This window comes from Protopterus annectens, chromosome 7.part1 (genome assembly GCF_019279795.1).
Source record: "Protopterus annectens isolate FY-2018-M chromosome 7.part1, PAN1.0, whole genome shotgun sequence".
Classification (NCBI taxonomy): Eukaryota; Metazoa; Chordata; order Ceratodontiformes; family Protopteridae; genus Protopterus; species Protopterus annectens.
The window spans coordinates 6,531,104-6,547,069 of record NC_056740.1 but is presented as its reverse complement, the minus strand read 5'-3'; the positions used below and the strand labels follow the sequence as shown (position 1 = coordinate 6,547,069).

The window sequence follows — 15,966 nt, the reverse complement described above, 5'->3', positions numbered from 1 at the left end:
GACCTTTTGGATCACTATTTCACTTGCTCTACTACTAATACACTGAAACAGCAGATATCTGGCCATTGTGCAGGAATATTATCTCTCCATTTCCAAACTTCTATACACAGAGACAGACAGATAGATGATAGAGGACAAACCACAACACACATCACCTCATTTCCAGTGTGTGAGCACATTCCACCCACATTCTCCTATACATGTACACACACACACACACACACACACACACACACACACACACACACACACGCGCACACACGCACACACACACACACACACACACACACACACACACACACACACACACACACACACGCACACACACACACACACACACACACACACACACACACACACACACACACACACACACACACACACACACACACACACACACACACACACACACACAAAGACACACACACACACACACACACACACACACACACACACACACACACACACACACACACACACACACACACACACACAGGAAATACAGCAACGCACATAATCTCAGTCCAGGTGCTGGAGTACATCCCCCTGACATACTCACATACATGTGTACACACACACACACACACACACACACACACACACACACACACACACACACACACACACACACACAAAGTGCATCAGCACAAATCACTCCAGTTTAGATGCAGAAGAACATTCTACCCCCTCCCTCAACATGGTACATTAAGTAATGAAAGCGAGAGAAAGGTTGGATTGAGGTTATATGTGATGATACACTTCATCTTTTTGTCATTTGCTGGTCTGTATTACTGTTAATCATAGTTTACTAGTGTAGGTTTAATTGGTTGGTCACAAAGCTGAGTTTGTTAGCCAAGTACCCAAGAAAAGCTGTTTCATAGGGCTGTCCAACCTTTTTGGCTCAGTGGTGACTTACTATACAGTTCAGGGACCACTTACCATACCTGGCATGTATTGTGGGGGACGACAATTACCATGTCCAACAAGTATCTGTCCATTCAAAACAGTGTGTTATAGGATATTCCGAAGGCCAGATAAAATACTTTGGTGGACAGGATTGTGGCCCTAGGGCCAGATAAAGCAGTCATCTCCCATGCAGTCAATGAAAGAAGAATGAACACTGAAAAGAACAATTTCTAAGGTGACTACATAACACTCTCAAGAGTTTTGCAAGACTGAAGTGAACACAGTATGTTTCAAATTCTGGATGTCGGTTAACACCTTAAATTTACAGTGGAATTCAAAAATTATTCCGTGGGAAGGCAAAGCTCCTACACAATCTTGCAATAAACTTTGCTGATATGATCATTTCCAAGGTTGCTATATTTTTGTGAAAATGGGATTTCTCTGCAGTAGACAGTGTACCAGGGACCAAAAGACCACCCATGAACAAAGCGTGTTTTTGGTCTTTGACACTGTCGGGCATGTGGCTGTGGAGAAGACATCATGCTATCCTGAAATTTCTTTAAGTAACTAGATTCCTCTTCCAATTGTGCTGCTGTGCTGTGACATAGAATTTTCAGTAGTTTTCCCTTTATTAGCATTACATGATGCACTAGAAAAAGTTCTATGTTCAACAGCTAGATAGTTCATAAACAAACTAACCTGCAGCTTTGAATAATAGAATTAAAGTTTCATAACAGTGCAGGAGTTCTACGAATTGAGTGCCTGTTTCTTACATTGCTGTTCCCTGCAAATCCATTAGTGTTATATTTTATTTCGTGAATGATATCATCATTTTGTTGTTTTTTTTCTGTTTTGAAACCTTCTGTATAGCTTGTAAAAGCAAGGTATAATGTAATGACTCTTTGAAAAGAATTTACTTTCAAAGCTGATTAGTCAAAGTACAAACAAAAAAACCCAAAAAGATAAACAAAAAAGAGTTCTCTGTGACTCATCAGGTTGGGACTGGGACTATCTAACATTTTACCTTTTTGTTCTGTTCTCTTGTTTAGGTGACCATTGTGAAGTAAATAGTCGATCTGGGCGTTGTATACCTGGTGTGTGCAGAAATGGAGGCACATGTACAAATCTCATGGAAGGAGGTTTCCGCTGTGACTGCCCATCAGGTGGATTTGAGAAACCCTATTGTGAAGTGACTTCCCGCTCTTTCCCTCCTCGCTCTTTTATCATGTTCCGTGGTCTTAGACAGAGGTTCCACATGACTATCTCTCTTTCGTGAGTAAAAATTTCAATAAATAATTTTACAGCAAAAAGTGATAAAAGTTATCATGCACCGAGTGGTAAAATTTGCTTTTGAATTGAATGGAATTGAATGCCATTGTTACAGAACCACTGTTCTGCAACAAATAATTTTATTTCTCTTCACAGCAACTTCCAGTGTTATTCTGTATCTATTGGTGAAACCTGACAAGACACTAAACAGTACTACATCTGATTTTCCTCACTGAGACATTGCAATCTCTAAGGAGATGCTGGTTTAAAATATGTCATTTTCAGATTGTACCTACCATTTTAGTATAGAATTTTTTTTTTAACCCAGCTACAGGCTGCTTACCCTACAATGCTGAAGTAGTATCCTGTTCGGTCTCCAGAACTTTTCCTGTCAATACAGCCATATATGTTGCAGCAATGACTCCCTCGCCAGCTAATGTGCTACAGATATTAGCATTACTGTTTTTAATACCTTTCACAGCATAATTTTGCCAGCAGTAACCTAGGGTGATTGTGAGATGAATAGGGATAGCCAAAACCTATAGAAAATGGTAAATACATTTTTTTTCGCATGCACAGACAATTGAGTTGATTGCATTCCATGTACTGTACAAAGAACCTAAACAGGTAGACTAAAATGCTAGAGGGTTTATATGAAAATGCATATTATACAATGATCCCCCCATTAATATTCCAAAACGTGCATGCTGATTGGTCAGCGTGCCCATTGTAAATCAGACTTATACTAATGGAAAAACATCCGGTCGCCCGGACTTTTTCCATTAGTACAAGTCTTTTTTTTGTGTGTGTGTTAGATAGCAACGGAGAATGGAAGAGCTCTGTTGCTGTAATCTCGCTATGTTAAACGGGTTTAACATAGCGAGATATCTTAAAAAAAACAATGGAGATCTTCCTTTCTCCGTTACTTTTTTTTAAAGCTGTCTCGCTATGTTAAATGAGTTTAACATAGCGAGACAGCTTTAAAAAAAGCAACGGAGAAAGGAAGATCTCCATTGTTTTTTTTAACGCTATGTTGCTATGTTAAACTCTTAACATAGCGAGACACCTTTTAAAAAGCAACGGAGATCTTCCTTTCTCCGCTGCTTCCACACACAGCTCTGATGTACTGTGTATGCATACACAAACACAGTACATCAGAACTGCCACAGAATACCGGACAGCTGTGGAAGGGCAGCACAGAGGCATTATACAATGCCATTATTTAAGAAAAGTAAGTATTTTTTTTCTTAAATAATGTCATTGTATAATAGCAATAACCCACTTCTGGGTGTGGGTAATGCTGGATTTACCCATGGTTGTCTTTGTTTGGCCACTCGGGCTTCGCCCTCGTGACCAAACCACACCAACCGTGGGTAAATCCAGCATTACCCACACCCAGGCGTGGATTATTGCTTAATTAACAGACAGTAATAATACTTACCTACAAGTGAGAGAAAGGAGAGAAGAGATATTTTATTTATTTATTTATTTATATTTGTTTACAGGGGTTGAACACTAATCAAAAATGATCATTTACATGCTTAGCCTGGGTTACAACAGAGAGTAACAAAACAAAGTAGAGTGTGCAGTTATGCAGAGGATAACACATTAAAATTTTGACAAGCAATATCTGTTCACAGTTGTAAAAGAAGATTAGAAAAGGGAAGCTGTATGACAAATGGGAAGGAGAAGAGGCGAGGGAGTATAGAGTAGTAGGAAAGGTCAGCAGAGTATAAAAGATGAGAGAAAGAGAGAGAGAGAGTGTGGAGACTAGATTATGTAAAGGGAGTTTAGAACAGTAAGGATGTAGACAGCACAGTCCACAGCTGAGAGTGAGTGTGTGCATAGCAGCTAGGCGTGCTTGTGTTGGCAGAAAAGTACTGAATTTTGTGATGTGTCCTTTGGATGGAAAGTTCTATTCATACTGTTTAAGTAAATATTGCTTGAACGGCCTTAAGAGGGAGTGGTTTTATGTGTTCATTTAGGCCATGAGTAAGTGACTACCAAAGTTTTCAGGTAAATATCAAGACGCTATTGCTGTTTGAATGTAGTCTGACAGAGGGGGATTGTAGGGATTGACTGCCTCTGGATTGGCCCTGAGGTCGTATGTTTAATTTACAGTAAAAGGCTTTGGAGAAAGATGGAGGAGTGTCTTGTTTAAGAATTTTGAAATTTAGGGAAACAGGAAAGAGACTGGATTTAGCTTGTACTGAAAGACAGTCTTGAAAAGAGTGAGACAGCAATGTTCATTCGGGGTGAATTTGATATGAATTGACATATATTTTATAAGAAAGTGTCTGAAGAGTGGCAGTATTTCTGACAGAGGTATAACAAAATAAGGAGAGGACGTACTTAAGTTAAGCATGGAGGATTCCTTTGCCTATTGCAGCTCTGGCAAGATGTGAGAGGAATTGAAATATATTTGAGATATTTTGTTGTCTGAGAAGAGTAGAGGGTTGACCTTGGGTCTCACTTTTTCATGGTGTTCATGGGAGTTTAGTAATTGTTTTAATAGTATTCCTAAATATCAATAAATTTTTTTGGCATCGAACAGTAGTTTATAGGTGCTATATGAGAAAAATAAAAGAATATAACATGATACATATCTTCCATTTATACATCCCCTGGCTATAATATTTCCATCCTAGAGAACTTCCTGTCCTGGATCATTCACCATATCCCTTATGAAACTATCATACTTGGAGACACTAATGTAGACTGGACTAAACTGTCCCTCTCATCCCCTACCCATAGTCTACTAGAGTAAACAAAAACTCCTCATCCGGACACATCCTTGACTGGATCCTTCAGTTCCTCACCTCTATCATAATCCTGGCATACTTCCCAACTCATTGAGTGACCACTCTCCAACTTTCATACACAGATTCACCCAACACTCACCTAAAGACCCTACTTACAGGGTATGCCGAAACCTTCTCCACTTCGACCCAGACACTTTTAACTCCAAACTATCTGGCATTAATCGGTCCTTCCCCTATCACCTCTCTCTCAGTGAAGCAGTAAATTCCTTCAATAAGATTTTCCATGACACACTTTATTCTGTTGCTCCATCCAGAAAAATTAAAATCAAATCCAACTACGCCCCCTGGCTAACAAAACAAACCTGCTCAATCATACACAAAACAGATTTTTCCTAGAAAGCCTGGGTTAAAAGCAAGTCCCCTGTCTTACTGCAAACATACAGAGAGATTAGAAACCTGGCTAAAAACTTGTCAACAAAGACAAGAGAACTTTTTCCCCCTCTAACCAAAGTCGCCCACACAAAAATCCACAAAAATGTGGGCCACCATTAACAACCTACTCCACCCAGGTAACCCCACTACTCCCAACCCCTTTCCAAACACTGCTTCTGAAACTGCCTCCCTCCTTAACAACTATTTCATAGAAACTATTCAAAACCTCACAAAATACACAAAACTCTCCCCAATGCTTTTTCATTCCATCCAGTCCCAATTACTACAATTAAATCTCTCCTTAACAAACTTAAACCCTGCTCTCCCTCAGCAGACCAACTACCCCCTCATTTCCTAAAAATAGCTGCACAATCCATCACCTACCCTGTCTCTATTCTTATTAACCATTCCATCTCAGAAGCTCTGGTCCCTGAAATTTGGAAATCCTTCTGTACTATTCATCTTCTCAAAGGTGGCAACTCTACAGAGCCCTCTAACTTTAGACCAATTGCTATCCTGTCCCCCCTATCCAAAATCTTGGAAAAGTGCATCTATGTTCAGCTACTCAAACACTTCTCGATAACAATCTCCTCAATCCTACCCAACATGGCTTTAGGCCCCATCATAGCACTTCAACTGCATTACTGTCATTACATATATAATAGCTGAAACCCATGACAAATAACCTTGTCTCCAGTCGTTCCTTGATCTTTCAAAGGCCTTTGATAACTGTCTCTCATTCTAAGCTTCTAACTAAACTCTCAGACCTACATCTCTCTACCTCCTCCATCAACTGATTCTCTAGTTATCTCTCCGGCAGGCAGCAATCTGTCCGCTGGCAAACTGTCCTCTCACCATTCCTCCCTGTTAATACTGGAGTTCCCCAAGGATCAATTCTGGCCCCCTCCTGTTTAATATATTCACTAATAAACTTCACTCTGCTACTAACCTGTCTATATTTCTACAATACGCTGACGACTCCACCCTCATTACCTCTGCCCACGATATTCCTGATCTATTAGCTCTCACTCAACAAACCTTTTCCTCTGTTAAAACCTGGCTCTCTGATAAACAACTTATATTAAATCCCCCCAAAAAACTAAACTCCTTCTCGTCCTCCCTAAAACACTTGCTCAGCACAAAGCCTCTTTCTCTATATCCTCTCTCAACAACACCATTATTAAACCAGAACCCCAAATTAAACTACTTGGAGTTATCATTGACAATTAATTAAAATTTGATATTCATATTCAACAAAGTGAAAAAAAGACCCACCAGAAACTTGGACTTCTCTTTTGTAATTAGAATGTTCTGTCACCCTCCTCCAAACCCTCCCTTGCACATGCCCTACTCCTACCCTGCCCTACTGCCCTACTCCTACACTGTCCCTGTCATTACTCATGTTCAAACATCTCATCACTAAACTAGAGCAAACTTAGAACAAAATTGCCAAATTTGCCACCAACCTTCCTTACAAATCTCATGACTGTCTTGCCCTTAAGTCACTCCAATAGCCAGAATTGTCCAAACAGCTAATTATACCCCAGCTACATATTGCACACTCTATCCTATATGAACCCTCATCCTGTCCCTCCATCTCCAATTTAGTCTCCTTCTATAACCCCCCCATCACCTCTGTAGTGCCAGTAAACACCTCCCTCAGTTATACAAACCCAACAAAAACATTGGTAAGACCCTTTACAAATACTCTATAGCCAATGATTGGAACTCATTCCCTCTCAACATAAGAAACATTGAGCATAAATACCTGTTTAAGAAAGAACTTAAACTTTTTCTCCTGAAGACTTGGTCATGCCCTTGTCAAACCCCCACTTGAACTAGTCTCCTCTCTTCTCATCTTGCCTGCTTTTCCTCATCAGCTCTTTGTCCTCTTTGTACTTGCTCTAGCAAACTGTACTCATACTGCACTTCTTTGTGTAATATTCTGTAAACCTTTTAATTGTTATTTGGCCTATGCTATTTATTGTTCTCAAAACTTGGAAATTGTACTTGTTAACTGTTATTTTACCTGTGCATTGCATTGCGGTGTACACATTTTTGACTTGTACTATATTTCTGTGACCCTACTTTAATATTTTGTAAATATCATAATTACTTGTATTATTCCTGGAGCTTTTCTCCTTGGGTAGCCACTGAAAATAGGCCCCTGGCTCAGCTGGACTAACCCGATTAACAAAAGTCTATAAATAAAATAAATAAATAACACATTTTTGTATTGTGCAGAAATGAGATATACAATGCCTGCTGGCATTCTTACAACTCTGAAGTCTTTTCTCAGCCCTGCCCTTCATGTCCCAGTGCATATGTGTCTGTGTTGAGGGGGACCACCTAATGCACTCTTGAACCCTGGAGCTATGAGATGAATGCTGTATTCATTTAGCCACTTACCATAAACACACTGTTTCTGAGAATGCTTCTGTACTGTCGTTTTCAGTGTTCCAGAGTGAACCCTGGAGCTGTGAAGTTGAAACCTGTTCTCTGAGCATTGCACCTTGTGCAGAATAACATTTTTGCAAGTAATACCATTCTAGCAATGCTGCAAGATTACTTAGAATTCAAAACTGAATCCTGGACCTGTGAGGTGGAAATAGATTGTTGGACCACCTGGTTACATGGAGAAAGTAAGTCTTGGCATCTGCTTTTGTACTAACAGTACGACTGGACTGTGCTAAGTTCTGATTACAGAAGCGTTTTCTTCTTCTGCCTAGTTCCACATTTCCTTCTGCATCGAACAGCCCACTTTTTGATGTCTTGTTTATCAGTGTGAACAGTTTTGTGAAGGAAGGTCAGTTATCCATTCATTTTGTACTATTAGTTTGTAATGTTCCTCATTTATAATTATGGAAATAAAGACTGATTTATTTGGTATAAGAATAATCCCATGATCCCTTTCCATATATTTGTCAGAATGTTACCTCCTTCTGTGTAGTCTTTTTATTAGACAAATATATTATTTTATACCGCTTTCTCTAAATTTAAACTGCAGTAACATCTAACAAATTCTTCAAAGTTTTCTAAGTGCCTTTTAATCTGGTGTGCCCATCATTCTGTTTTAAGTCTGTCACATTTCTTTGTTCTATATGGTACTGGTGCTTGGGGGGACCTCTTACATAAACTGTGCATTGTTGGCTGTAACTTTCCATTTTTAAGTAGCCTTGCCAACTTGTGGTTTGCTTTTACTGTTATCTTTTTTCAATTTGGATTAATTTTACTGTTTCATATCATCTTATTTTTACTGTATCTACTTTGATAACTGACTCATTTTTGGGGAAGGTTCAGATGTTCCTTTATAGGACCATGGGATTATAGTATATCCAATGCATTTTGACCAGACGCCATGTATGCACCTTGTCGATAACCACTCTAAGGCTCTACCACCCCCCCTCTAAGGGGGTCAAGGTCTTTAAATTCCAGGGTAAATGCAAGGGTACCTATCATGTTGTCCAGGCTATGTATAACAGGGAGTCCCACAACCTGACCTCTAGGGTTACCTGTTCAACGGCAGAAGGAGGCACTGGAATGATGAGCCTATCTTTCTGTCTGGTTTGGTTTTGCTGTCTATGTCCACTTGGCTAGCTTAATTGCTTGACAATAAGGTGATAAATGTATCATTTGCAGTCTGTTTCTCTAAGGGGCCAGTACATTCTGTCACACCAGGAGCATTCTGCATTTCTCTGACTGGATTACCATTCTGTAGTGAAGCCAAAACCTGGAGTCCTGTGGCATTTACACTAACATCTATTGAACAACAGCTGTGGTATGAATGCCTCCAGATTCACTATACCATGAGCAGGTAATGTCTTGGAGTAGGTTACCATGTGAGCTATTGGTTTAATATCTCTTTCCATTTTTATAAACTCCCTCTGCACCATTGCTGTATTTTTTTTGTTTCTAGATGTGTACTTTCATTCATTAGGAGCATGGCATTTGAGAGAGCAGTTAACATTGTAGGTAGTAATACTGCTGTACTAATCACAAAGTTCAGTGTCTTTATAACTCTATTATCATAGCATAATAATAAAACTGATACTTTGGATTAGTCTGTACTGGTAAAATTGGCTGCATTTGTCCTGTAAACCTGAAAAGGGCACAGCAAGTATTAGAAAATGAATGGATAAATAGATAAATATTAAACATTAGCTGCTAAATTTGTGAAGTTAGCTCTTTCAGTGTGCTTACCTCATCTATAGTTTAGTATGACCATGAGATGTGTATATTAAAGTAAGGCTGGACTAGCCACTGGGGTGCTCTCTCCACATTAGGAGTGCAAGAAGGCTTGTCACCCTCTGCCAAAAACACTTCATTGTTTTATTTTTTATTATTATTTTTTTATTATTTCATTTGGCATTTGCCTTTGCTATTTTTTTTCTGCTTTTGTGTTTGATGAGATTTCCTGATGTTGGATTTTGATTTTAGATTTATTATGTTGTGGCAATTCACTGATTTTATTGCTTTGACATAAAACTTATTAATCCAACTTCTGAACATATACAGTGCTGTATATTTGTTGTTAGGATATTGAACAATTCCAAAAGTGCAAAGCTGGATTAAAGAAATTTGCATACGCTCATTACGTCTGAGATCTTAAACATATTTAACTCAGATCTTTAATAATCTGTCACAGAACAACATTTCTCGAAATGGTCTTGCATTTTCATTAACACTGTGATTATATGTAAACAGTACCAAATTGTTTGTTTTAAGTACTTACTATATTTATTGTCTGAATTAAAAATACGACAGCTTGTATATTGTGCCAAGTAGAAATGGTGGTACTCTCAGTTTTGATCACAACACTGAAAAGTATGACCTATTGGGTTGCACTCGCACGCAGAAAATTAATTCTTACTGATCTGACGGTTTCAGACATTCTCGTGTAGAACATCACTAACATGTTTTTTTCTTGCTTGAAATTAGATTTTGCATAGGGATTGTACTCTTTTCTCAAGCTGATTTTCTTTGTGAAAGCAATATAAAAAATTAAGCATCTTAAGTTTTATGGTACTGCTCTGACAGCAAATGAAAGTATTTCTTACTGCTTGGTGGTGCTTCATTGCACATTTTATATGCCAAAAAAGGGTCCTTTAAGAGGTGACAAATCACACACATTGGGCAGGGAATATATCAGCTGCTTTTACATTTACAACTCATAGTATATGCTATGTTATTGAATAAATGTTTTGATTTGCGAACTGATACTATATAAAGTATTACATTTGCTCTAATTGGGGGGCTTATTAAAACATAAATATGCTGTCAGCTACTGGGATAGCCCAACAAAAGGGTTTTGATTCAGCAGAATGAACTTGCATAAAAAACTTGCGAAACAGAATTTTATGGATCTGAAAAATTATTTATATTATATTCTTTTAGGGAATGGTTATATTGTATATGTAGTGTCAGTCTACAGAAAATAGTGGCACAGGTTTGTGCAGCTAATAAAAAGCAAGCCTTTAACTTTGCAATGAATATACATGTTCAGAATTTCCAACAGCCATATTGCGACTCTGTGTCATTAACTAAAGTGTTAACAAAATGTCAACATTTGCATGGGAGCTGAGCTGATGTTATGAATTATTTGTTGAATCCCATCTTTGGACAGAATTGTCAGAAATCAATGCTGTTATCCATGTTTTAAAAACCTTTATCAACTTCACATATTACGCAGTGGCATAGGTAAACATAGGTTCATGCAAGGCTAGCTGCATACAGTTACAAAAAAGCAGAAAAGTCATTGCATAGATTTTTCTTTTCATGAAGTATACATATTTGCTTTATTTTTAAGACTTATGATTCAATTTAACACTAATTAGATCGCTCAAGTCCTGCCTTCTCTAAAATTTCACTCCTCCTCCCCATTCTACATGAATTGTTCCCACAAATTTTATTTATTACTATGTAGTTTACTTCTTCCCTTTTTAAAGATTCTACTTCCAGTTCTTTTATCTCCTTTATAAAATTCAATAATTCTGTTGTGGTTGGTTTATCTTTTGATGTCTGTTTTCTAGTAATTACTTTTTTAGCAGCCAACAGCATTAAACTTCATAGGGCCTTACCATGTATAGACAATTCAATTTCTATATCCCAGCTCAAAAAATCAGAGCATCCTTTAATTTTACCAGTCCTGGTGTGAAATACCAGTCCAGTTACGTATCTGTACTTTCATAAAATTAGTGTAATTTGTCCCTTCCAATGTCTCTCCTACCCAGAAAATGTCATGTTTCTTGGAGTGCTTTGTCTTTTGGTTCCACTTTTAAAAAAAAAATCAGTTCTTCTTGAGAAGTATATTCAAACAATTTTTCATTCATTTCATCCTCTGATTTCTGCAGTTTTATCAACTCATCTGAATAGCTACTTAAACCTTTGAGAATCACCACTTCTAGTGCCTCATCTTAGCCTTCAAAAGAAGTGATGTTTAAACCATAATTATTATTATTATTATTTATACATGAGGCAGGCATTTATTTGATATCCATCCATCTATCTACAACTTCTTTTCATGTTTGTACATGGGGTCAGAGGAAATGTTTATTGAAGTTCTTATAGTTAACAGAGATAAATGTGTGTGTCAAAATTGATCTGCTTGTTGCAATGTGGTTAAATATTTTTCTAGTATTAATGGTGTAGCATATATTCCCACTGAAGTATTTTCTTATAATTTGAAGCAGGTAGTATATGCTTATCATGTCCCTGCGGGTTGTCCTATATTGGGAAAACAAAGTGGAAATTTAATGACAGATTAAAAGAACATCTTGAAGATACAAAGCAAGGCAAATTAAATACAGCTATGGGAAAATATTTGGAAAGGAACATAATACAAATTATAATGTTTTGTTGTCTTGTTTTGTTACAGATTAGAGCAAAAGAAACTGAAAAACAATTAACTTTTATGTAAAGGAAGTGTTTGTATTTCAAAAATATGGTACTTTGATACTTAAAAGGGTAAATAGGGAAGTTAATTGGAGGTATTTGATTCAATAATGGTTTTAACAATTGCACTGAATGTACAAAGTTGTATAAATAATAATACTTATGGTTCAAATAGATAAAACAGGCAGTGTGTAGTTCATAACTCAGGCCATCACTGAAACACGTTTAAACTGTTAATGCTTTAAAATGCATTGTAGATTTATATATTGTCTTGCTGTTTACCACTAGAGAGTGAGGAATTGTTGCCATCTAAAAGAAAGCAACAGACTCACTCCTCCAGGTGGTAGCCCTGGAGGAGGGGAATATGGTTAACTATGTGTAGAGGACAGATCAAGTCATAAGGTAGGGGGAAATGAGAAAATATTTGTAAGTTATAGTTTTATTGACTGAAATGTGTATTTTTTTTAACTTGAGGTTCATCACTTGGTGGACGATGTAACTGCATCCCAGAGTCAGTAATTTAATAATATTTTTGACACTAGAATAAGTCTCCTAAAAGAATGGATGATTTCTTAAGTTTTAGATATTTGCCAGTGGTACTGGAGAATAGGCATTGCTTTGTGTCCATATGATTGAATAATTAATTGCTGGTGACTGAACGCAGCCAGTGTTAGTGAACTAAGTTTGGAATACAGGAAAGGGTTTTACTGGCAAGTTCTATCTATAGGCTGTACCACTGTGAGAGGAATGGGAAGCAGAATCTTCTTCATATCGCTGACTCATTTTTGCTGGGTATACTTTCTTTGAATAGAATGAACTTACATGCATAAATTCTACAGAATGGTATTGACATAGTAGAGAACTCCTGTAAGTGTGTCTTTTCTGCCAGTTTGGAAGTCAAGGAATGCAGCTATTGATAGTTTGAATTATCATTTGTAGAATGAAAAAGTGGAAGTCAAATTAATATTATGTTAAGATACAAAAGTACTTTACAGGGCTCTGTGATTTCCTGACCAAATATGAATCTAAGGTTCAAGTATTCTTTCTTCCTTGACCCTTACAGTATATGTTTTTCTCTTTTGTTTTGTTTTGCTTTGCTATGTCATGAGACTTAAATATATGAAAGTTAGACCTCCAGTAGGATACTTAAAATAGCAAATAATTGGCATGATGGAGTCCTGTGCAAGAATCAGCAAAAACATGGAAACAAGACAAATGCATATTCATTCAGCCTCACAGTGCAGCCAGTCAGTTCAGATAGCTATAGCAAGTTGTATGCAGACAGAGAAAATCAGTTGTTTGAATCTGTACACTGTGTGAAACTCTTCTTATGATTAAAGAGAGAAGGGCTTGGAGACCTTAACAGAGAGATGTCTGGTGCAGATCAATATTATATATAGCTTCTGTCAGGTGTCCTAGTTGCAGAGCAGTATATTTTCTGATATCACCATTGCACCCCCATCTCTATCTCACTCCAACTGTTCTAATTTCTTTTCAGGTGCAAATCAAAATATAGGGTGGATATCCTGCCCTCTGGTACAAACATTCAGAACTAATAATGGTAAAATACAGGGAGAATCAGCTCAGTTACTGTACAATCGGCAACATTTACATTCAGGCTAGGGTAGTACAGCTATTAACCTGTTAACCTCAATAAATTAGAATGCATCTGTCCAGCTGAATCAGCTCGCTCTATAATGGCTTCATGATATATTGGTGCTGTTAGCAGCTGGTACTTGTACACCACCACTATCATGCATTGCACTGAGCTGTATGAAACTCACTGCATGACCTCTAGTTTGCAGTCTTAGAGAATATTGACTCATCTGCGGAGCAAACTGCATCCAGCTGAAGTTTATGTAAGCAATATTGAATGTTTCTGGCTGTAATAATGTTCCACTTAATTACCTCCTGGAGGTGTAAAATGCCATAGGATTTACATGGACATTAATGTCTCATCAAATATGGGTGGTTGTAACTAACTGAACCATGCCATGAAACAGTCTATATATATGTGTGTGTGTGTGTGTGTGTGTGTGTGTGTGTGTGTGTGTGTGTGTGTGTGTGTGTGTGTGTGTGTGTGTGTGTTTAAAGATTTTAGAAATTGTAGTTGTGTGAAAGGGGCAAATAAAAAAAATGCAATGTACAGTTGTTAAAAAACTCAAAAAGTAACCACGGACAGCCCAGAGCAAAAACAAACACAGTTTATTAAAAATACATCCACACAAGCATTGTGGTCAATATTTTATGCTTGTGTGGTGTATTTTTTTAATAAACTGGGTTTGTTTTTGCTCTGCACTGTCCGTGATTACTTTTTGATTTTTCTAACAAATAAAAAAGTATTTGTTATGAAAATGTGTGTAAGATTTTACTTATTGTTTTGGTTATTACCACAATTTCACTATAATCATTCTGATGAAACCCATTTTAGAGATGAAGAAAGTCTTCACCAACCATACTAAATGTTGGTTTGAAAGTAAATCATAAATGAATTTTAACTTCATTGACTTATGATTGTCTTAGCAATGAAGTACATTTGCTCTCTGTAAATATCAAGGAATGGGTAACAGCTATTTAATTGCTGTTTTACTCAATCATGTGTTTTTATTTGTATTTTAGTAAAGAAAGCGCTATACTTTCAGCCACAGAGCACCATCATTCTTGTGTTTTACTGATGCATAAAAACACCCCTCTATAACTGCCCAACTCAACTCAGTGTTTTTAGACGTCCGTTGTTCTTGCATGAATAAACTCATGCTGCCTTATCTTTGGTAACTGTACTAGGTCTCATCAAACCAGGTTTGTATTTAAAAGACAAATGACAGCACAATGAATTACTGTAATCATTTAAACTTCATCACTTACATTTGTATCCTTTATTTCTCCATGTTACAGCTTCTTACACTCTTTGTTCATTTTCCAGATATAAGTGATTGCCAGTATGTTGACATAAAGGTACTGTAGACAGCCACAAGCACTTACAGTGGACAGCAAACCACATTCTCAGTAAATATACCCTTCTCTGCTCTTTGCTTCCCAAAACACTTTCTTCATATTAACTATATGGACAGTTGACTGCAATTCCTTGTATATCTAAAACTGTATGTCATTAGGTAAGACTAAGTCACATTGTCAAACTCAGAGAAAAAAATGCCAGTACCTAACTGATCATACTGTTGTGAAGTGTGTTTTCTTTGGTGTTCCTGAGTCCCAGAATTTGTAATATAAACTGGGTTTGCAGAGGACACCATAGTCATGATGGAGGAAGGAGTGGAAAAAACCTTTACAAAAAGAGTAAGGAATTTCCTTATAGCACTGCAAAGCAGACCTGTGTGTGTGGTTTTCCAATAGTCATATTAACCTACAACATTCCTTCAAAGCTGTTTTCTAAGTGCAAAGATATCCTACTGGTAGAACTGTACTAAGCCACTCTGAAGAAATACATACAGGCTGCAGAATCTGTCTTAGCACACTTTTTATTTACCTTTTTTAAGTAATGTGCATCCTACTGAGCATAATCACTGTTTTGGTGGATTATGGTATTCTGAGCTAATTATTTACTACCTTCCTACTGTAACCCTGTGTCCTGCACCTCCTTTGTCAGACTTCAGTTAAACCTACAAATGACCCATTTTTAAATATGTATATAGCTGTTCTTATAATCTAATTTACACCATTAGCTTAGACTATGTAACACCAAGCCATT

At 37.3% G+C, this 15,966-nt stretch overlaps 1 protein-coding gene across 3 annotated transcripts in view; it reads left to right on the top strand.

Moving 5' to 3' along the window:
• The window catches only part of CELSR3 (cadherin EGF LAG seven-pass G-type receptor 3), a 1,979,827-nt gene that overhangs the window by 913,978 nt on the left and 1,049,883 nt on the right, over positions 1–15,966 (top strand). For all 3 annotated transcript variants that reach the window (XM_044078523.1, XM_044078522.1, XM_044078524.1), the window contains exon 3: positions 1,956–2,178. In XM_044078523.1, the coding sequence (XP_043934458.1) occupies positions 1,956–2,178 (223 nt within the window). The remainder of the gene's footprint in view (positions 1–1,955; positions 2,179–15,966) is intronic.